Source organism: Python bivittatus, unplaced genomic scaffold (genome assembly GCF_059951505.1).
Source record: "Python bivittatus isolate LINGU-HERP-01145 unplaced genomic scaffold, Pbiv_v1 ctg000030_np1212, whole genome shotgun sequence".
Taxonomy (NCBI): Eukaryota; Metazoa; Chordata; class Lepidosauria; order Squamata; family Pythonidae; genus Python; species Python bivittatus.
This window is the reverse complement of record NW_028277031.1, coordinates 3,202,454-3,226,929: the sequence shown is the minus strand read 5'-3', so window position 1 is coordinate 3,226,929 and position 24,476 is coordinate 3,202,454. Positions and strand designations below refer to the sequence as shown.

At 40.9% G+C, this 24,476-nt stretch overlaps 1 protein-coding gene across 1 annotated transcript in view; it reads left to right on the top strand.

The window, feature by feature from the left end:
- The window catches only part of MEIOB (meiosis specific with OB-fold), a 63,226-nt gene that overhangs the window by 18,519 nt on the left and 20,231 nt on the right, over positions 1–24,476 (top strand). Inside the window, exon 2 of the mRNA XM_088152660.1 lies at positions 24,342–24,419. Within this exon, the coding sequence (XP_088008786.1) occupies positions 24,351–24,419 (69 nt within the window). The 5' untranslated portion in view covers positions 24,342–24,350. The remainder of the gene's footprint in view (positions 1–24,341; positions 24,420–24,476) is intronic.

Sequence of the window (24,476 nt, the reverse complement as noted above, 5' to 3'; positions counted from 1 at the left end):
TCCTTTCGGTCTTCCCAGCGAGTTTTACATATGGCAATGACACCATGCAAGGGAGGGAGGGAAGAATCCTCCCCTTCCACTGCTGCTTGCCAAACGCAAGAGTCGCTTTTCATCTTCCTAAAATGAAGATACTCGTTCAGTGCTCATGAGATGCCTTCCATAATTGGGTATAATTATCTCTCTGTGAAATTCAGTGCCTCAAGGCATCAAAAGCAAACCGTGTTCAACTCAAGTTGGTGGAAGTTTGGTTTAATGTGTTTTGCAAATCCTTTTAGCATCGTTTTCATTTATCACAAAATGATATGACCTTCTTTCATTTACACCAGTGTTGTCTAAACTTGGCCACTTTAAGATGAGTGGACTTCAACTCCCAGAATTCCCCAGCCAGCAAGGCTGGCTGGGGAATTCTGGGAGTCGAAGTCCACTCATCTTAAAGTGGCCAAGTTTGGACAACACTGATTTACGTGTATACAGATGTCAGCTTCATCCTTCAGTGGACATGTACTCTTGGGGTGTGGCTCACCAACGTTAAACTACCTAAAATTAATTTCATGTAGATTAAAAAAGAGACAAAAAGAGAGAACAAAGTCACAAAGTAAGTAGACAAATACAGGAGGTTGGCATTAGATCAGCGAAGACTGGAGAAAAATTCAAACTCCATAGTCAAGTAATATCTTTCTACCAACCAACCAAAACTAGGGTGATAGCATTAACCTAAAGTTTAAAACAAAAATGGCCTTCCCCCACAAACCTGGAAGGAAACAGAAATCCTTCACTGGCATGTAGGAGCAGCACAGCCCAACTTTAGGCAGTTGACTTTCGCTCCCCTAAAAAATGTGAGGTCTCCAGCCACCAAACAACTGTCCATCTCTAATCTTACTCTAATCTTATCCAAACTCCAAATTTTAAGAGACAGTGATGTGTGGTTAAAGTTGCATATACTTGTTGGGGATGAAGGGGGAAGTTTCTTCCTTTTGGGGGGGGGGGTATTTTTTTTATTTTCTCTGCATTTATTTATTTTATTGTAATTTTCTATTAGGTTTTTGTATTTGTTTTATCTATTCGATATAATATTTTAAGAACATTATTGGAAAAAACCAAACAAACTCTTCAGTGAAATTCGTGCTGTGTCAAAATCTACCTCAAACGTTTTCCGTTTTCTTCCCCTGCAAAAGGAGTGTTTTACTTCCTGTTACGGTACTTGAGAATTTCTTTCCATTTTTTCTGTGGGTGTTTTTGAGCTTATCTTCTTGTTGGAGGTGACAGGAACGGCTGCTGATGGTGGTTAGGGTCGCACGTCTTCTTTCAGTCATCCTGCAGCCTCCCTGGCTGCCTCCCAAGATCCCCAGTGGGAACTTCTCCACATCTTCCTTTGATCTTTAGCTGAAACCTGGGAAGCCAGAGAGGCTGCAGGCCGCTGGAGAGACGGTGGGACGATAAAAGACAAGATAGCTGCCATGTGTACCTGTGGCCCATCTCCTCACCAAGACCACACGCCACCCCTGAGAGTTTCACCAACGTTCTCTTTTCCTTGGAAAGCAACCTTAAAGCCAATTTCCTTTGCACAAAATGAATTATACCTGGTCGGAAAAAATGCAGGATTTTGTTGTTGTTATTGTTGTTTGGTACGGCGCTACCTGAAATTTCTTTGCTATCTTGCTCCCAGCAATACAGCAATTTGCTTCAAATTTCACTTTGGCAAATATGTTTGGGGCAAAACCAGCATTTGTGTTGAGGCAGGCAAGAGATGCCATTTCCTCTTTCCCGAGTCAACCTTCACCTTTTACCTGAAGCCAGTGAGGCCTACTGAATCCACTCTGCCCCAGGTCACCTTTGATTGAGAGCAAATACCTTAAATAAAGTCCCAGTGGGCTTTACAACATGTAAGCAAAGCAGCTGGATGTGATATATTGTCTTTTCCTCTACCTGTGAGATTTATGAAGTCAGAAAGGAAGGAAAGTATGTTGTGCATCAAAGTCACACGGATCTGTAGCAAAACCCTGTACGTGGCAGAAAGAGCTTAATTTAAGAAGTCACAGATGTACCTGCTTAAATAGAGACCATCTTGCTCTGCAAAATGGTGAATGGTTACTACAGTTCTTGTGCAGCAATAACTCCTACAGGAAAGGAGAATAAACCTGGGTTAATTACACTGTCCAGTCAATCCTAGATAGCATAGCTATGCAAAGAAAACTACTACATGACTTCTTGTATTTGGAAGCAAGGTCTCATCTAATTGTACTCCCACCTTACCTCAGGCAAGAGGGTCATTCTGTGGCTTGGACACTTAGCAAACCCTCCATGTGTCTTCCCACTTTACCTTTGTTCTGTTTCTCCATTCTCAAGAACTCAGGCAAGCAAAACTGAGGCTCAGAGCTCTGCCCTTCAGAGTAGGCCAGGTCATGAAACAGACACCACAGGGATTCCAGGAATGCTACTTTATTGTTGTAGGGTATAACACAGAACCTTGAAAACCTGCCCAAGTTTCTCTGTCCCATCTGATCCCAAACAAAATTAAGCCAAGGTTATTTTGAGTTTTTCTCTCATGCTTCCTACTCCCTTCTGCAAGTCCCTCCTTAAGAGCTCTTCCGTACCTTCCTCAAGGTCAGCTCTAAATGTCTTTACACCACCAAAGTGTGGGATGGAACCCTTGCAGCCCTTCAAGTATTTTCTAACCATTTTTCAATCTCCTATGTGAATATTTCCTTCTCCTCCCAAACCCCTCTTTGCTCTCGCCCCTCCTCCTCTTCTAAATCCATATGGCTTACAACCTATGAGATAAAGTATTAATAACATCTTAAAGTCCATCCCTAAAACCATGAATCATAAACAAAATTCATTAAAAATGATAAACCTGTAGCTGCAATCCAACGAGTCCAAGTGCTCTCCTAAAGATGTTTCATCATCTTCCAGAACATCATCAGGTTAGGAACACAGCCACAGCTAACCTCAGGGGGCGAGCCGTTCTAGAAGGAGAATGTCAGTCTCTGGGTCCCAGTTCACCTGTTCTTTTAGGATGGTGGAGAGGGGCTGTTTGCAAGGAAAATCAATGATACCAAAATGGCAACTGAACCTCTGCCCCTTTTACACATACACAGTATGCATCACGTGCACATAAGAAAGGGTGACACTTTGATTGCCCAGTTGTACAAGTCCTTTTCATGTTTGTCTTCTCCCTATTAGGTTATGCAGGTTGGAGAGATTTTACCTGAAAAATATGGTCTCAAAGGTAACAAGGGCCCAAGCTGATATGAACATAAATGTGACATTCTCTAAGGCGTATCGGCACATTTCGACACAGGGCTTTCAAAACACTCCTGGATGCCTCCCACAGTTGTGTTCCGCCACTGAGCCAATTCTAGATCAACTGCACTGCAACACAAATTGCAAATGGATCATTCGACAAATCAACTGAGAGTTATCACTCAAGGCACAAATGACCAGGCTCAAATTATCCTACTTTGGACACATTATGCAAAGACCCAGCTCTCTGGAAAAGGCTCTAATGCTGACAGCAGCAAGGGGGATGGACACAGTTACAGTGGCAACGGATGCACCATTGGAAACGCTGAAGGACCAGGTTAGGGCTAGTTCATCATGGAGAAAATCTATCCATGTGGTTGCTAGGAGTCGAAAACAGCTGGATGGCACCTAATCAATCTGTTCTGCAAACTGCAACACTAGAGCTAAAGCAATAGGCCAAGCCATCTTCCAAGGGTCCTCTCCACTTCCCGGGTCCTTGACTCTTCTTCTTCCCTATAGCTGCTAAGTGTTGATGGTCATCCTCACCCTGAGTTTCATTAGAGTACTAGCGCAAATTATAAACTAGAGACTGGCTTTTTATTTATTTCCTGTGAACTCCAACCCATTGAAGGAAGGAATCTGGGCCCCTGCTGGATGCCAGATTTTGTGTCGTCCCCCCCCCCCCCCGCCACGGTTGGCTGGAGGACATGCTGGCCGGCTGAGTCATGATTCTCAGCAGCTGTAAAGGAGACAATCATGGGTCATTCCAACAATGATTCTGAGAATTTGGGAAGCAACATTGTGCAAAAATTTCAGGAGGATTTCTTTCTTTAGATATGTTTAGAGATTCTAATGCCGCACACAAGAGATGCTAAATCCAGATTAAGGAGCCCTAAACCCCACATTACAGAGACCCAATCTGGTATCATGGTTAAAGAGCTGGACTAGAAGTGGGGAGATCTGGTCCTTACCTCAAGTGGAACACGATTACAAGTACTACTCAATACACACTCATTAGAAAAACTCTTAGTATAGCCATACATGATTAAATGTCTGGATATACCAATGTGTCAGCTTTAGCTGCACTGTTCGCAAACTTTTGTAATTTCCCAAGGTCGGTTTTCAGACAGTCTGAAACTATTACAGTATTATTAAAGCAGAATGGATGCAAGGTGTATGTTTCCAGATGGCAGTAGCAAATGACCCTCCTTTAAAACTTGCGGAAAAGCTTTTTCATGTTTTAACACAGGCATTCCCTTTATCCCAACATTTTCTTCTTCCTCAGCTCTGCTTTCTTTTTACAACGGGAGGAGAGCAGAAATCTAACGAGACCCATCTGAGCCAAGAAACTTTGCGCCCCGCTCTGCATGCCCCGGAACAGCTCAGGAAACGGTGTGGCCGCGTTTGCTTGGCCTGACAGTCCGGCGGATGGTTGCTGCCAATGGTTAAATTCTCCATTTAATCCAGGCTGAAATTGTGTCTTCTCTTCCTCAGTCCTTCCACCCCCACACCCCCAAACGGTCCCCTGATCAAAGCTGCTGGAATGACTGGCCCCCCTGAATCCTCCCCGCTTTGAAAAGGGGCCAGGAAATGAAGGGGCCTTTTCAATCACAAAGTTTCCCAGCTTGAAACTCCACTGTCTGTCAGCTGCAATGATATGGTTGCTCCTGACTTCTTTTCCACTGTATTGAAGTTTTTTTTCCCTTCTCAAAGGGGGGGGGGGGATCCGTAGAAAAAACTAAAATGAAACTTTTAATACTGTAACATCACAGGAGTGGATGGAAAGCCCCGTTCAGCTGGAGCAGCATGAAGATAAAAGGCATGCCGAAAGGCCCATAATATAAAACAACCCAAGCAAAAACCGATCAGCCCACCCTCACCCTAGTCTGAAATTTCTGAAGCATGGTGAATATCTTTACAAGTAAATCCACAGGTCCAGCAGCAACAGAGCTGCAGGCCAATCATAGAGGCGAAATACCCCTTTCCTTGCATGCTCTGGAGCGAAGCAATTTTTTAAAAATTGCCAAAATGTATATGGGAACCCACTTCTGTTCCTTGTTCCGTCTTCCCTCCAGTCTCTTCTGATTCCAGAACTTCCAGCAAGTCCGTGTTGAAACAGACGAGATCCAGCATGGACAATGTGTGGGTGCGTCAAAGCTGAATGCGATTCATGAAACTCTCCAATTGTCGCCACCATTTGGAATTCATAATATAGCCTAATGGGAAAATGATGAGATACACAAGGAGATACTGTATTAATTGCATTTATTCAACAGAATTCAAGTATGTACCTAGTAGTAGCAGAGAGCCAGTAAGGTGTAGCAGTGAACATGCTGCACGAGGAGCAGAGACCTAGGTTCAAGTCCCTCTTCGGCCATGGAAGCTGACTTGGTTTATTTGAGTTACCACACAAGGCTGTTGTTGTGTGGACACAACAAAGGAAGAATCCTGTGTAAGTCTCCCTGAACCCAGGAGAAAAGGTGGGATCTAAATCTTTTTTTTATAGTAATTTTATTAAAGATTATAATTACAACAGTAAAAACTAATACAAACTAAAAAAAGATAATAAAAAGAAAGAGTAGAAGGTGCAGAAAAGAAAGAAAAAAAGGAAAAAAGAGAAAGAGAAAAAGAAAAAGCAAATATAGTAAAAAAAAGAAAAGAAATATATAAAGAAGTGATTTTCCACCTTCATCACAAGTATAACAACTTTAGTAACTTTTCACCTCCTCTTAAATTACAACAAATTATCTCTTCTTCCCATATCCTGTCTCTTGTCTATAACCAAATTCATAAAGCATCATCATTTCAGTCCTGGTGCCAGCAAAAGTCCATTAAGGGTTACCAGAAATAACAACATAGCTATTTTAACCTTGATCAAATAAACCAACTTTATAGTCCTTCCTTTTACTTCTACCAATCTTAATCTTTAGTCCATTCAAATAATGTTGTAGAACTTGATTTCATTTTTTCTTTGTCCCTTCTCACAAGATTCTTCAAAACTCTAAGAAGACTCTTTTGTAAATCCAATACAGGAAAATTATCCAAGTCACTCTCTTGGATGTATATCCAAGATAGTGTTTGTATATCCCCTTTAATTATTAAAACAACAGCTGGTTTCTTTTGTATGTCCAGTGTAACATCTTTTTCCATGACATTCTTGTAGCCCGTCATTGTAAATCCATTTTCAACTCAGTCTCAGTCTTGTCTGTAAAACTTGTTCCTCTTCCATAACATCTTTTAGACACAGTCTCTCCATAGAGGCAGATGTCTCTGTTGACACTAATAATAATAACTTCTGAGTCCGTTTTTCAAAAATATCCTTCCATATCTCCAATGTTAGAATATTTTGCTTCATTCTATAATTGTAGGTTGAGTTTATGTGTTCTTCTCCTTTAATTTAATCTTTAGTTCCCTCTAGTGTCCAATTTTTAAAATCTTATCTTATTATGTCTCAAAAAAAATCAAAACAAAAGCATTTTCCCATAGGAAAGATTCTTTATAATTAATTCCAAAATCTTATTTCAAATTATCTAGACCCTTAGTTCATTTGTAACTTTCTAAAATTAAAGTTTTAATCACCCAAAAGTACATATTACAAAAAGAAAATTAAATTCTTAAACTTATAGTTAAAATTCTCTTTCGCGTAAGAATTGAAGGAAACTCACCCAGTTCTATCAAACCTGTCGATCCAAAGGTTTCTAATAGCTGATAAGCAGTTAACAAGAAATTTCCAAAAGTAATTAGAAGAGGAAGTATGCAAACTTAGTGTCCTTTCAAAGGCGCTGACCATGAATTGAGCAAGATGGCTATTCCCTCGTCTCCCAGAGCACTAGAGATTGCTCTTGCAGTCTCCTTGCAAGGAGCAGCTGTCTGGAACACTTGTGGGTGACCTCAAGTCCTCTTCTTGTCTGGAAAAGTTTCGAAGAGCTGGTCTACTTACCAGCTCTTCACTCCACTATGGTTGTTGGCTCCACTTTTCGTGGAGCTGTCACCAGTCCGCCATTTCTTTGTCCAGAAGTCCAAGAAAATGTGCAATCTACATCTGATGAATAAATGAATAGAGGCAGTAGTAGTCTAGACCAATAACTCCTTCATTCTGGTACTGCCTAATTTGGGGGATATGGCCCATAACAAAGCACTCCAAATCTCTGTCTGGAAAACCCTGACTTCTGTACCAGACAAATTTCAGAACCAATCCAGCAAATCATTGCTTGAATGCTTTAAATACTGCTTTTCCCAAAGAGAAAGAGAGAAACTATCCAGATGATTGTATGTAATTCATCCTTTCTTTATACCTCTTCCTCTTCTTCCTGAATGAGCTTTTTTCATGTTAATTCAATCCACGTTGGTATCAGGGGGAAAAAAAGTGAAAACTATATACTTTTTTCAGCCAAAAGTAGGTAACAGACAGAAGAAAAATATAGCCAGAAGAATGTCGTATGCCAGCAATTTGATCTGTTCTTTTCTCCCGCTTTTTGTCTGAAAGGAGGCCAGTGAGTTGAAAACAAGTACAGGAAACTTGAGTCTCCCTTGTATGGACTCATCTGACAAAAGGTGAAAATTTGCCCTAATTGGAGAGATTTCCCAAGGCCAGATAGCATCATCTTCCATTCTTTAGAAAAACAGTCTGTCTATCTGGTTGGAAGACAACTCTGGAAATAGATGGGCTTATGTAGTTGTGCTATAAATGGGGAAAAACAGATTTTCAGTGTAAAGCAATATACTGGGCCTTTTCAAATGAAACACTAAAAAATATGGTTTAGGGGGCAGTATGTCTTTCCTCCTTTTTCCTTCTGTGCAAACCCAGGACTCAAAGGTTTTTGCACCCTTGTACACAGACTTGAAGGAACAGCCTAGCTTAATGATTCTAACTGCATTTGACCACTGTGTAGTTTTGATCCTCACACTTCAAAAGGGTTTGTATAGAGCAGGAAAGGTGGTGGAGGAATAGCCACTAAAACAATTAGAGGCTAAAGAACCCTCTTAGGAGGAAGGGTTACAACAGTTGGGGTTTCTGCTTGGAATGAGGGGAGATGATAATGATGCGAGGATGATGATGATGATGATGATGATGATGACGATACCCTCTTAAGGGCAGTTCCTGAAGACTTCATTATCATGCCATTACTTTCATTACATTTTTTTCTACTTCCCACTCTAACCTTCAGTCCTCGGTTTTCTTGGTAGTCTCCCATCCAAGTACTTAGCTTTTTTTATCCAGAACTTCATTTTATTGTCAAGAAAAATGCTTAATTATTCAGGTAAACAGCTTTTCTTGTCCAGATACGTGTTGTCTTAAAACAGTATAGTCACACAAAGTTAAGCGTTGTCTTCAAGTGCTTCTTTATATCCAAAACAGTATGTTGTTTTCAAAATCTTATTCCTCCCCTGTGCTCAAGTCGAAATCAATAAAAAACACTGTGAATCTACACTCAAATCAATTTTTTATTTACAGTCCAAAACTAAACACACAAAAAACCTAGCAACACAATACAATCAATATAAAAAAGAATAATAAAAATTGTGAGAAACTCCTAAAACAGTTAACGGCTAGCAATTCATACAGATGGCTTCTGCAGCTATAGCTATTGATAAAAATTTTGCAACCTTCTTAGAGGTTTCTGAGGAGTGGCCACCAGGAGAACAACAATCAGTTTTTCATATTCTGCAGAAGGCAATGGATTTTCTGTATAAAGTGATCTGGAAAACAAAATCATATATGCCTTTAGCAAAACATGTACCTGTTCATTCATGATATAAAGGGGCAGATATTACTGTCAAGCCTTAGAGCTGGTATTGCTTCAGGTTCAGTCTCCAAAAAGGAGCATTGGAATATGTGGGAGCAAAAATGTAGCATTGTGTATAACTTGTTAAAGCAGCTGCATCTTTCTCAGGACCACATGGCAGCTGCACAATCCTAGGAGATCAAATTGGAAGCTTTTCACAGTCCTATCAAGCATCACACAAATGTGGGAAGTCAAAAGAATTTAAAATCCTCCTGAGTACTGAAGAGCTCCTGGTTCTTCACAACACAGTGCATACAGAGCAACAAATGCAGAACATTTTTATTGCTATTTTCACTGAAGCAGTTTGTTGTCTGCGATGAATGTCAGTATCATTACATTGGAACTGAAATGAAAAATACATGTAGATGTATTTTTCTACAGCATTAGAAAAGCAAAATCACTATCCAAAACTAAGAGAGAGAGAATTTTGTTATGATCACAGACTAGCACAAATCCAAAATCTATGGTTGCAGAGTTTGGTTGATTAAAAATATATATATATATTTTCACTAAATACAGAATGTAATTCTGACAAGATGCCAAGTTCTTTCTAGTACTTGTAACTGGGTCTGTAAGAAGGTTTGATTCAGAGTTTCGACGGGAAAGGAATTCAATCAAATTTCCAAAACAAAAATTCCCATTTAATGACCCAGGACTGAAGGCAGTAGTTGTCTTTGATCCTGTAGGGAGAGAACAATTTCAGCTACTCACTGATAGGGATTTTTTGAAACAAGATGCATTACCACAGACAGACAAAATTATCTCTGGATGGAATTATCCATCACCAAAGATCCACAAGTCTACTTGCCTGGTGGCTCAAGGCAATAAACACTGGTCAGTTTTGTCAAAATTCACCTACTGGGCAACCATTGTTTCCAGAGTTACCTCATTTTGCAAAATAAATATAGTTACATAGTTATGGAGACACAGTGGCATCCATAGCAAGCTGAAGTTGCATTAAAATAACATGCACGATGACATCATGATGCAGATTCTGCCCTTAAGTCCTTGTAGCTTAATGTCTGATGCTAGTCTGTAAGTTGCAGGTTTTGCATCATGATGGACATACTGTATTGTCACTTTCTCCTCCTACCTTCTTCCACGCCCACCGCCTCTGTATAGGCAAGAAAAGGATATGCTACAGGCTAAAACATCTGTAGAATACCCAGGAAACCGTTTCTGTACAGTAATGGCATCCAAAATCAGTGTACAAATTAGATCAATCACCAACCTCTGATCTAATCCAGAAAGCAAAATCATCCATCCATCCATCCATCCATCCATCCATCCATCCATCCATCCATCCATCCATCCATCCTCCTCCTCATCATCTTCCAAACAAAGAATGACTCTTTTTAAGACTTTGGATGGACTAACCCTAATCCAGGACACATATTTAAACGAATATGCTTGCTCTTTTTCTCACATTCCTTGGCACCGAGGTTGTCACGTATGGTCTTTGCTTCTCAGCTAGAAGATCAGCCAGATGTTCTTCAGCTTCTCATCTTTACTCTCATCATCTTCCAAACAAAGATGGATTTGAGAGACTCCAGTCTGATGTAGTGGTTAAGGCAACAGGCTAGAAGCTGGAAGACGGTGAGTTCTAGTCCCACCTTAGGCATGAAGCCAGCTGGGTAACTTTGGGCCAGTCACTCTCTCTCAGCCCTGGGAAGGAGGCAAGAGCAAGACTGACTTGAAGGCACCAAAAAAAAAAAAAAAAAAAAAGACAGCAATATTCTTTAAATTTGAACTCATGGAAAACGGCTAGTGGCAGACAAGTTTTCTTTTTTCTTTTCCATGTTCCCAACATTAAAAAAAGGATGCTGTCAAATCCTTGACTGGTCACCTGCTTTCCCACACTAGAGCCCATATGATTGGCATGTCATATGTCATCAATCAATGTATTATTATAATGGATTCTATTGACACTATGAGTGCACAGGTGGTATTTATTTTCAAGGCTTTAATTGAAGAAAATGAAATACCTTGTAATTCAGAATCGACAGAGCACATTAATCAAGACAGATTCCAGCTTTCAAAACCTATGACCTTCTAATCATAAAATGACCTATCATGAGTAAAACGTAAAATAAAATTATGATGTAGAAGTGGAATATTGTTGATTTCTGTTATTTCTAAGCATAAATGGAAAGATGAATTGGCTTCTTCAGTCTTCTTAGAAGCCAAGGAGCATCTAATCAAATGACACAACCATAACTTATAATTCGCTTGTCAAATATAAAATACAGAAGTTTTCTAGGCAGTTAACAAAAAAAAACTTTATCCAAAATCACATACTGTAGGCTATTAGGAAGCCTGAGCACACTTTTTCTGGAATAAATAAAATATAATTTATTCTAATGGAGCTAATTCTATAAAAACAAGATTAAGTTTATAATACTAGCTTTGCTCTATGCGGTATTAAAAATTATGAATGCAATCAAGGTAATAAATCACTAAGATTCCATTATTACATACGTTATTATTTAATCTATTTTTCTACCCCCATCCCCTCCCAGTGGGTAAAACCAGCTTGATCTCTAAGTGGCTGGCAGAAAGTAAAGGCCAAGCCCTACCACGGAGTCCCAGGAGCTGCTCTGTAAACCTCATCAAAGGTTAAGGTTTACAGTCATTTAAATAGCCAACTGTCATAGTCAACATCTATGTTTTGATTTGTTTTGAACTGCAGCTTACCATTTCTGGTTCCTCTCCGCTGTCCTTAAATAGATGCACTGAGCTGGAATTGGAGTTAATTTAGTCCTTTTTGCAAGTGTATGGAGTGGTCTTACCCCTGTGCCAAGCAGATGAAGAGGGTACATGCTAGGGATTTGCACTACTTTGGATTCTAAGACAAAGAGCATGAGGGGGCAAAAATGCCCCCTCTCTGCAGCTCCTTTCATGAGCTGTGCCTTTCCCAAGATCCTGAACTGCACCATGACTCTGATAAGACGCCTTTGGTTTCTACCTTAGCACACTCCAAAGCACCTTTGGATCAGCACTACACAATCCTAGCACCCACCCACCCGGTTCTTAAAAAGAGAAAAGGAAAAACTGGACAGGGACCTGGTCTTCTCTAGAGGTGCAACTCCTAAGCTTGGAGCTCAGGCCGAAAAATTTGTTAACTGCCCAGGGTTGGACAGTGCCTGAATTAAGTTAAACAGGAATGAATGAATGAATGAATGAATGAATGAATGAATGAATGAATGAATGAATGTCAGCTATAAAAGTAATGGCAACATACCTATCTGAAAATATATAACGAAGTGGGTACAACAGCCTGTCCTTTCCTGCAGGATTGTATTTCTTTGTTTATTCATATCCCACCTTTTGTACAGGAGCTCAAGGGAGCATACATAATGCTCCCTCCTTCTATTTGTCTCCACAACAACATCCCTGCTAAATAGGCTAAGCTGAGAGGGAAGGACTAATCCAAAGTCCCCCAGGGCGCTTCCAAGGCTGAAGAGGGACATGAACCTGGCTCGGAATAACTGTACAAGGTAGGTTGGGCTGAGAAAGGGAGGGACTGGCCCAAAGTTCCCCAGGGAATGTCTGTGATGTCTGTGTGTGTGTGTTACAAGCTGGGTCTTCACCACTACCCCACACTGGCTCTCAAAGCCCTCTAAAGTTGTCATATGCTGTATCCCCACCAAATACTAAATACTTAATCACCATCCAGCCTACAATGGCCTTCACTTCTCAAGAAAAGTATTGCCTGGAGCCCCCAGGTCTGAAAGTTCTCCAGATGTATTGAAACTAACTGCTCGGGAGACCCTTTACCGGGGGGGGGGGGGGGCGGCGGGTTGGAAGCAGGAGATAAACAGTGAGAAATGAAACATGACAAGTGTAGGTTGTCATCATTATCTTCAGTCTTCAGTGCCTGCACAATCAGTACAATGACCATTGCACTGATGATAAAGTAAATGTCCCATCACTGGTAAGCAAATGATTAATAATGCCTCAAACAAGATACAAATTCTTTTATCTAAAGTCAGGCTACATGTAATAGAATTTAATTCCTCACTTGTCTGTAATTCAGTAGTTCCATGCTGCAGCCTCACTATGAATTTGGTTTATTCAAGAATCATCACCTTGCAATTAGAAAGCCATAACCAAGCGAACAGCATGTTGGCTTGATGTACTGTGTGAAACCAGCCATTGTGACTTAATACACCAATAATGGTTAAGTAAATCATATTTTTTAGAGTTGAATCAACCACAATGATTCCATTCACACAGTATGCTTCATATGATTACTGAAGCAACCCACTTTCCAGGTTTGCACACAATATAATTTTACAATGATCTGGGTCCCAAATAAGCTGTATTTGTGGAACTTGCTAAACTAAAAGCAAAACTAAACCCAAATTAAACCAGCCTTGCAATATGTAGCCATTAGGTCTTTACCACAGCCTCTGTCCGTAGCTACTTAAGCCAAGTTTGTTTTTTCCCAAGAAGGCAACCAGGCAGCCCCGGTCCCACTTGGCTGGCATATGAGCTGGTAGGTAAGCCTTGATATTTGGACTGGCTTTGCTAGGCCAAATAATTTGGTCTGAACAAGAAGAGGGCAGAGGTGATCTGAACTGGTGGCAAGATCTGGTCCCTGTGTTTGAAAAGGACGATTTCGTGGTGGAGCACCAATTTGAACCTGGCTGTCTGCAGTCACTGCCCAATACGCCTATCGCTAAATCTCCTGTGACAGATTCACTAAGGAGTAATACCCATTGAACACAGTGGAATTTACAGCAATGCTCGCAGGATGATGGCCTCCTGACACAGCAGTGAAAAATAAGCCTACTTAATGCTCAACCAAAGTCTTATTTTCTGGATTATTGTTGCTCCTGATGTTTTGATTGTGTTTGCTTTTAAGTATATTATTATATTTGCTGAGATTGCAATGAACCATTCGTAAGGTTGCCTTCAACTTGATCTCAAACTGGGCAAAGTTTAAGGACTCCAGCAACAAGTATCTATTGCCACTCTTCTATAAACTATATGAAAACATTAGACTTGGAGTACAGTGCAGCTGGGTGAACCACTCTAGCCTAACTACCAAGGGAATAAAACAAGCATTCGTTTGAGCCCATTTTTTCAATGTCTGTAAAAAATGCTAATAAAACACTTATAAGACTTTATATCAAGTCTGCCCAACACATAGAGGGAAAAGTCCACATCGATTGATTAAAAATAATCGTGGGCTGCAAAGGAAAAGCTGGCCCGCCAATCAGCTGTACGGTGGGTCCTTCCTGGTGGGCTGACATTTGGCGGCGTAAATGTATTGATTTTTTTTAAAAATGCCACGGGCTGCACAAGGCTGCTTGGCAGGTGGCATGCACCAAAACTGGCAGATTAATGGTCCTGCTTTCTACAGATGCCGCTCTTGCTGCTCTTTCGTTAGGAGAGCTCTACGGGCTTAAGCACCACAGCGCAAGAAGGAGCAGCCGGTTACCAGTTACCAAAAAATCCCTTTCTGTAACCACTCCAAGACTCATGGCTGGTCTTGACTCTAGAACAAGTCAAATGGTTTAAACATTTAGTCGTTTTCCAATCCTACGGGAAGAAAACCAAGAGAGCTATGCTTCCTCCCCAGCTCAAAAGAGGATGGCAGCTATTTTAGGATTCCCTCAACAAGAGGGAAACTGTATTCCAGCCATAATAAATGGTTTGTAGCAAAAACAGTAGCACAGCTCATTAATGGAGCACAATTAGGCCCTTAGTCCAACTTCAGCCTTTACAAAAAAAACAGGTTTCTTAAGATCCCCTCCGTGCCTCTCCAGTGTGACCATAAGACCTTTATAGGACTGAAGCCAAAGTCTGGCTTGGATAAATCTCAGCTTGAAAACAGCTGGACAGGCATAGACCATTTTAGTGCAGTTACACTACAAGTAAAGTGCTGTCTTGCAGCTTCTCCCTGAGTATCTATTCTGTAGTCTAGATCAAGCTGAGCATGTTATTAAGCAGCAGAGGCTGCAGAGTCACAATCCAAATTAAGTCAAATCTCCAGAATGTACCAATGCCTTTGAAGAATATCCAGGTGACTTTCCTACAAATTTAAAGGCAAAACCTACCCAAAATACAATTGGACCTTCTCAAGAATACACTTCATGCTTTCCCCTTGGCTGTCTTAGAGGCAAATACAGCAGTGAATCAGTCCTTCAGAGTTTCTGCCTATATAATTTTGGGTAAGAAGCTAGAGTCAGTAAAGCTTGCTTGCTTATGTGTGTTATATTTTTTCTTGGACAATGCTACTTCAGTCCCCACTACAACACATGCCAGGCCCTCTGGATATATACTTATTTTGCAAATAGAAATCCAAAAAACAACATAAATAGGAGCAAAATACTGCTTTTTAGCAGCTAGGACTTGATGAACCCTAATATCTCTTATGGAAATGGACTAATGTGGACTACAATATATATCTTTAATTGAAGCTTTATTAGGCCTATTTTTATGGGTATATTTTAAAGGTATTTAGGTATATTTTATTCTATGTATCCTGGTCCTTGGCAGTAATAAATTATAACTTATATAGGTATTTATATTTGCCATTTCTACAGCCACCTGTTCATATATATCTCTGTACAGACAGAGGCTTTCTGAGCCTATTTCTAAAGCTTTACGGCACAGTTGGAAGGTGGCTCTCTTCACCAATAATGGGACTCTTCAGCTTGTTTAAAGAATGGTCACTTGCATCTTTATCAGTCTGAAAACCAACTTTGGGAGTTTACAGTCTAATGCAATGTGTGGATCCAGCTGTGAATTATTCAGTAAGTCATGATTAATCAAATAGTGAGACAGCAAAACAAAGTCAAGTCCAAGCTGAGACACTTTGGAACTGCTATGTGTCCATGGGGCCCAACAAGTACAAATAATGCACAATTACTTCACCACAATCATATGTAGCAAGAGAGGAGTCACGTCCATAGCATGATTTGGATTTGGGCCCTGAAGAACATCAGTTGAGGATTTAAATCTTGGTGCCATCTGCCACATGCCTCAAAGGAGGGGACAGAAGGGAAAGAGCAAAAAGATCATCTCAAGGTAACCCATTTAATGCCAGCACTGCAGTGGCTCCAGAGCACCGCAGGGAAGAATCTAATGCAAATACCTGGTCCCAGGTTCAAACAGCTGATTAACAATTACTTAATAAATATAGCAAATTTCCAATCACGTGTGAACATTCTTGGGTTCAAATCTCTCTACCAAATTTGTGAGCAGAGATATCGGGTGACGGAGCTCTCCAAACTTCTCCAGGAGGGGGAAAAAAGCTTTCCAACCCTTTCTCAACAGCAGGAATTCCTCTTACCAATGAGCGGAACATCACTCTTGAAAAAGCCCCAAGGAAGGAAGTCCCTCCAGGAATCTTTCCTTGGGACTGAATGGAAGGCTGGAAAGGTAGAGACTGCAGAGAAAGGGTTGCGCAATGACCTTTTCATACCTTTCCATTGGCCACCTCCTCACTAAAATGGCTATATTCACACAGCAGGCTTAACCATTTCAATTACAAACTCAACATATTAAGGTTAGCATTAAATTTGGCTGGTTTTTTTAATGGCATGTTGTACAAACCCAGCTTGTTAAGGCCAGTTTGATTCAGTGCGCTGTGTTAACCCAGAAAATGGGTGAATTCAGCAACCAGGCTTTGTGGATACAGCCATTAAATGCAGGACCACCTGCATTAGCTCCTTCAAAGGAAAAAAGACTACCTGACTGCTACTTTCCTGGAACTCAAAGTGGCCTCTGAATGCACAACTGGAGGCCTCAGGGTCACATGTGCCCATCCCAAGCTCTGCTTGAATCGTAATGTTTAACCGGACAGGAGAGGGGAAATAGGAAATACAAAAGGAGTAATGTCAACTATATTCTATTAGATGTTGTTCTAGGCCCACCTCATTTTTGGAGTGCATCCCCCTGGCATGCCATTCAGGGGTCAAAGGTAGCTCTTGACTGGAAAACTTGTTGCATCCCCCTCCTAACGTGGAAGAAGTTGGTGAATAAAAGAAAACGAGAGTTTGGTGTGGACAAGATTCACCAAAGCATCTGCCCGTTTAGAACTATTGGCACTCTTACTCAATGTAGGGTGTTGATCAGGTCAGAGGCAACGCATGTGTGACTGACAATCTGGGGGAATGTAGTCTTTCTCTGTGTATCCCCCTCCTTCCACAATTGTGTTTGCCTTTACTTCTCCCTTCTTCCACTAAGCCAGATGGTGCAAGGGGTTGTATATCTGGAGTTAGCAAATCCTTCCCATTCCATGTACCCCACAGACACAAATATACACACTTCCCGATTCAGCATACGGCTGTCAGCTGTATAGATTGCTGGACATCTGACAGCCTGTTCTGGGGAAGAGGCAGATGTTCTCCAAGAACATTTCTCTTGCCTTGACTTTGCATTAGGAAGTGTTCCAGCTGTGACCTTTGTGCACTCACCCTTGACTTCTGTCAAGTGCAAGAGACAGACAATGGCTGTTCATATTCACCAGGGGTTGCCAGTCCTGACAAGTCAACACTACTGTCAAGCAAAATTTAAAGGGAAGAGGACTAAATTCCACACTGCAGTATTGTTACTTTTTTCTCTCTTACACACACACACACAGACACACACACATACGTTCAAAAACCCAGAAAAACCATTTTCTCTGCATGCCAGAGATGTTCTTTTTGCAATGGAAATGGCAAAGCTCCTCTTGCACACAACTCTATTGTGGAGCCTAGCAGAAACAGCTTGAAGGAACCGCCGTCACAAGGATCAGCTGCCCTTTCCATACTTCCTTTCAGCAAAAATTAAGCTACTGAGGCGGTCAGTAGTCAGCACAGGGCTTGTTTGCAGAAATAAGAGGGAATCATCCTGATTTGTCCACAAATATTTGGCAGAAAATCCAAATGACACCCTTTCTCCTAAGGGTGAAAAAATAAAATTCCACAATAGCCATCTAATAACAGGCTGTTCCTCTGGTTATTTATTTATTTATAAATCAAATTTATATCACCGCCCAACTCCCCCACAAGGAGGGACTCTGGGTGGTTCACAACCCAACAATTTAAAACCAATAAAAACATAATACAGTATAAAATACAATTATTAAATATGATAAAATCCAAGCGATGGTGGTATTGTATAGAATACATGACAATGATTCTGTTTCAAAAAAGCATTCATATCATCTAACCCTAACGTACAGCAGCTTTCCCAACACATGCCCTCAAACATGTTGGGCTATGCTGGCTTGGAAGTCCAACATACTTGGACCAGTGCATTCCTTGTCTGTGATTGGCAGCTGTTTATACCAGAGGGTCTAATCCACCCAACTCAAAATAGGGAGTCCATTTCATAGAATGGGAAGAAATCCTCCAATCCTAAAGACGTTTAACTTGGAAGTAAGTTCTGCTACAATCCTGGGGACTTCTCTCCACACAAAGGCACCAAAGATTGGGGCTTGGCACATCATTCATTCTGCTTATTGCATTTCTGTCTTGCCTTGTCTCTGAGAACATGTCATGTTAGCCCCACCACCACCACTCAGAAAGGTAGGCTGGGCTGAGGGTGAGTAGACCAAAATTATCCAGTGATTTTCTATGGCTGGTGGTAGACTTGGACCTAGATCTCCACAGCCCTAGTCATACAACTTCACCACTGCAGAGCTCCCGTGGTGGAGGGGTAACTGGAACCTGGGTCTTCTTAGTCCAAATCCACTTTGAAAAGTAGACTGGGCCACCAAGAGAGACAGCCTGGCCCTGAATCACCCAGAGCGCTTTGGCGGCTGAGTAGGTACTTGAACTGGGCGTCCCTCTCCTAGTCCAAGAGTTGAATCACAACCCTGCACGAATTCTCAGCTGGGAAAAAGACCCGTCTGCAGATAATTTGTAGCCTGTCCTTCCTCAACTGCTGCCGTCCAGATCTGGTGGACCACACTGTCCATCACACACAGTGATACCCACTGCCCGTGTCAGATAGACGTTGTAATCATGTACTGAACGTAAACTGCTAATCGCCTAATCCCGGTGGGACTGAAAGTGCTAGTTACTCAGTGGCTAGGTCCTGACAACACATTAGGCCAGTGATGGTGAACCTTTTGGGCTCGGCCTGTCAAAAATTCGGAAAATGCCTCACTTGACTCTGCTGGCGTGTCAGCACCACCACCCCTGAACAAGAGAAACAATTCTTTACATATTCAGTTATTAAAAAAAATACAATCCAGCCCTGTGTGGTGCTATGGATTATATAAAGAAACATCAAATAATTACAAAAATGAAATACGAGTAAAAAACTCAGTTTGTTTGGTAACTCAAACAGGCAGAATAGTTGTTGGGTGTTGGTGAATGCTGCCGTGTCACCCAAAATGTCACGGCGTGTCACTTTTGACAGGCGTATCATAGGTTCACCATCAGTGCTAAACTGGGGTTTGTGGTCCAGCATATTGTGTGAATCAGAACATCACATTAAGCTGTAACTTTGAGAATTTTTTGGACATGACACTTTGTGTGAACACATTCCCTGCATTTTATTAAGCCAGGCTTATAATTTAACGTGCTGTGGGAACCACACCACAGTTTTTACATTTGTGCAAACCAACCTAACGCATTAAACTAGGCTATCCAATCTCAGTGCAAAAACCCGGACCGCCACTAGAAGGCAGCAAAGAGGTAGGGAAAATACATTCTGTTGCCATTTCCTGGCCACAACGATGTGTGCAGCCAGATCTGACAGGCCTAAGCTTGTTCTCAACGTTGGCTAATGCCACCACGTCTATCCAAAGTTTTGCAACCCAGGCAGGCCAACTGTACCCTTAGGGGAGCATAATGAGTATTTCTGGTTAACCCGGGTTTAGGATTTAGCAGGCTGTGCCAATCCACCCGACTTCCTTCCACACGTTCTGAAGTCAAACTTTTCGAGAGGAAAAGGAATTGCTGCTGGAAACGATGGAAATCGCATACCCGCAAAGGCTGAATTCTCAAGATCTCGCCCACCACGTGTCGCAGCACCCACCCGCCGGCCGCTTAAGGAGGCGGGGAGGAAGGGGGAGGCGCGCATGCGCAGGGGATCCGGCCGTTCGTACTGGCGCGCCTGCGCACTGCGAGCCGAGCTTTCCCCCCTGCCCTGTGCTGAGGAGAGTTGCGCCCTGAGGCGGCCAGTTGGTTCGCGCCTTCCTCGGCTTTTAAAGGGGTTTAAAAAAAAAAAAAAGAAAGAAATTCTCACGCATGGTATTCAGCACCCGCATTATCTGTTAGAAAAGCTGGGTCTGGCTGAAAACAAACACAGATCCCAAGCCCTTTTCCTTCCCTCGGTATTCGACAAAACGTCCATGTTTTGTGAGCATAAATTTCTCACCTTTCTCTGGCTCGATGGCTCTGGAGAATACTTGGATGCCAATGGCGGCTTCAAATAAAGTTATGGCAGCGGCCTCCTTCCCAGCCCTGCTGTCAGCCAAAGGCGTGGGGAGACAACTCCCAAAATTCCCAGCTGGCTTTGGCCAAGCTGGCTGGGGATTCTGGGTGCTCTCGTCCTTACCCTTGGGGGACCTGGGTTGAGGAGGAAAAAATTAAAATATGCAGCCAACCCACACTTTTGCCCCACTGGCTGTTTCATGTTGGCCATATTTGAATCCTGGTGGTGTTTTCTGCTGTGGTTGCCTCACAAAGCCCCACAGTTTTGCCTCAAGAAGATGTCTCTTTTTTATTACTGTGCTGAATTATTTATTTTATTTTATGACTTTGATTTCTATACTGCTCAGTTCCAAAAAGTTTCTTACTAAAGCGTACAAATAGAAGGAACTAAAAAAAAAAAACCAGACCCCAATAACAATCAACTTTCTAGCCATTGGCACATCATTTGTATCTCTCTGTTTATGCCAAACCTCAAGGCAACTTACAAGAATTCAAAAACTAAAGCATGACAATAAAACTGTTGCAATTAAAATCAAAAATTAAAATATCATTCAAAGGGTTTTGTTCCTGTGAGGGATTTACCTCAGCCTCTCCAAGATATTTCTCGTTCAAAGCACAAGATTAAATGATAACTCTATTTGTGGCTCAATTTAAAGAAATATATTGACATATACCACATATTTTTCTATTTTTTTTAACAGTGACAGTTGTATTAAGTCATTTGGTCTTGGCACAATGTGTTGCATGAACTTTGTGTGAGTGTGATGTGTAAACCATGGTTTGTGGGGCTATGAATTGATTCACACAGAAGCCAAACCAAGTCTTGTTTGAGCTGTTTTATTAAGTGAATAACTTGCTTCAGCCATTATGCAAAGTCATAAATCATGATAATACAAATCACAATAACCAAGTTCATGTAATATGCTAAATCAAAATGAAGTGAGTCATATTATAGGTTAGACCACTATGTCTTCTTTAACAACCTATGATTAAAACAAATCATGACTTACAAAATGGATAAACCCAACTATTAGTGACTCTGGGCAGCAAAAGTAATGCTTATTTTTGCTCATTTACTTTATGGAAAGTATTATTACTATTATTTTAATAATTATTAAAATTATTAATAATTATTAACTATTATAATTACACATCATTAATAACAATAAATTATTAATTATTAAATTAATAATTATTATTATTAACAAAAAGTCTGGATAGTGGACATTGCAATACCTGGAGACAGCAGAATAGAAGAGAAAGAACTGGAGAAAATCACAAAATATAAAGACCCGCAAATAGAAGTAGATTGACTATGGCAAAAAAAAGCAAAGATAGTAATAGGCGCCTTAGGTGCAATCCTAAAATATCTGGAGCACCACTGGCAAAATCACCATCAGTCAATTGCAAAAGGCAGCTTTACTCAGAACAGTTTATATCCTGCGATGATACCTTTGACCCCATCAAATAACATCTGCCTATCCCAGGTCCTTGAAGGACCCGATAGGAGGATAAAAATGCCAAATCCAGTCTAAACATCTGGCTGACTGTGTGACCAACACCACCACCACCAATAATAATAATAATTTTAAAAAATGCTGTTCTTCATCTTGAATCTGCCCCTACCTCCTAGTTGGTGGGATGCAGGCAATTATATAAGCTTGCGAGGGAGTCTCAATAGAGATCCTAACTTACAGAGAATATATCAGCATGCTTGGAATAAAATTGGACTTTGGTTCTACTTGTCACTTATTGCCCCAGATGTGCCAAAATTCATTGACTCCATCTTTCATTGGCTGCATGTGATATGGGTATGACCTTCTCTATCCTAGTAAAAAGCATTATGTGAAACACAAGAGAAAAGTGAAGGATAACATATTGACTAAAGGTACTCTGATCTTATGATGATCTTGTGGTGTGGAGTTGATAAATAAATACAGAGAAGTGAAAGTAGAAGTTTAAAGATGAATGAAATGGCTAAAATCTATGAATTGTTGTCCGCTAAGTAAGGGGTTTTCAAACCTTTTAGGCAGCAGAAGCTGTTCATTAAAAAAAAAAAAAAACTCCAATTAGGAGAGGTAGGACTTGAAGCTGACAAGCCCCACCCTTCTGCTTAATATCTTAGTATTAAGGGAAAAATATGTCCCACGGGGAGGGTTTTTTTCCTTAATCCTGCAGAACTCATTTTAGTTCTCACAGAACCCTAGAGTTCAGTGGAACCCAGTTTGAAAAACCCTGGCTCTAGGTTGTTGTAAGTGCATATGAAACCATACATCCATAGGTTGGTGAAAGTTGCGTACTGTACTTGAGTGAATTATGATAATAGAAGAACCAGGGATGAGTTCTGGGGGGAAACTGTGGAACTTTTGGAATGAATGTGACCCAAAGGAAAAAAATATTGTTAGGTGACCTGAAAAGATGAGTGGAAACAAGGTGAGGGAGTGTAGAAAATGGGTTTAGACCATTCAGAGACTGTAGAGACCTGCTTAGAAAGGTCTTAAGCATGGTCTAAGATGTTACGGTCCTTACACTGTATGTTGTAGATGACTCCTGTTTTTTCTTCTTGGGCTCCTGGGTCTTTTGGTTTACTTAAAGTGTTTTGGAGGGCTTCAGTTGGTTTGTGTGCTACAGAGATGCCACGTGGCTGTAATAGCCTGTTGGTTGTTTCTGAGATGTTTCTGATGTATGGCAGTGCGGTCCTTTTCGTGACATGCAGTAAGGACTGCAACAGCCACTATGTAGGACAGACAGGCAGAAGGCTGGCAGAGCGCATCCATGAACACCAACTAGCAGTCAGAAGACACGATGAAAACTCCTTAATCTCACAACACATAGACAGACGTAATCACAGTTTCAACTGGGAAACTGTCAGCATCTTAGACCAAGCTAAATCCAAAAATGCGAGGGAATCTCTGGAAGCTTGGTATTCAGACAAGGTAGCCATCAACAGGCACACAGAAATAAACAACATCTACACACTATTCAAAAGAGACAATAAAAAGGAAACAAGAGACCAGAACATCTCCTCACCCACCAGCAGTTATCACCCAGATAAGCAGAGATTAGCACAAGATGTACAATCAAGCAGTAAACAATACCCTAATCAAGGAACTGCCAGGAAAACAAACAAACAAACCACCAGCACTGGCAAGGCAGGCCACAGCACATAAACAGAGAGCAAACCCCACTCCATTCTAGCACTGAAGATGTTACCTAGCCGGGTAATGAAACGTTTGCAAGAAAAGAACCAAGCTCAGAGAACCCCAAGGACTCCACAGTTCAGCCCTGAGCTACACATATTCTCTTCTGCTCACTTTGTTACATGGGTTGGATATGTCAGGAGAATACATGATATATATGATGAGGAGGTTTGCCTTTTCCTTCATATCTCATTTCATATCACATTTCATGTGGCTTCTAGAGTTTTTAATAATCTATAGGGTAGTTTGTGACCTTAGATTAGGGCAAAACTAGCTTGGGGGGAGTGTCTTTATAATTTTTATGTGCTTTGAAAAACAGCCTCATAGAACTGCTTGCAATCTTCTTTGGATCTTGGCCATAGCTACCTACTGTGGTAAGTTTGGCTCTTCTTGAAATACAGCCAGAATGATAAGAGTTCCTTATTTTTCATAAAGTGTAATTGTTTTTATAATTACAGAACTCAGCCAAATCCAATAAATTATCTCCCATTTTAGCTTCTTATTAAAAATTAGATTAAGTTTATTTAAAAATTGTGAACATATTTCTTTCATGGAAAATTAATTGGAATATCATATGAAAAACAAGATATCTCCAGAAAGCAGTTGTTACATATCAAACATTGTTCCTAAAAATAACGTTTTATGAATACTTCTTTTTAAAATATGTTGAATAATATGCGTTGTTTGTTTTTAAAAGGACATTCTGACATACTTTTCTCCAATTTCAGGTAAAAAGAATGGCATGTTCCATTTCATCACAAAATATTATAGCCATTTCAGATCTGCACCCAAACCTTGTTCATCCTGTAAGTCTTAGTAACTTAACAATGTTTTGTTCTCTAGTGAAACCATATGTACGTTTA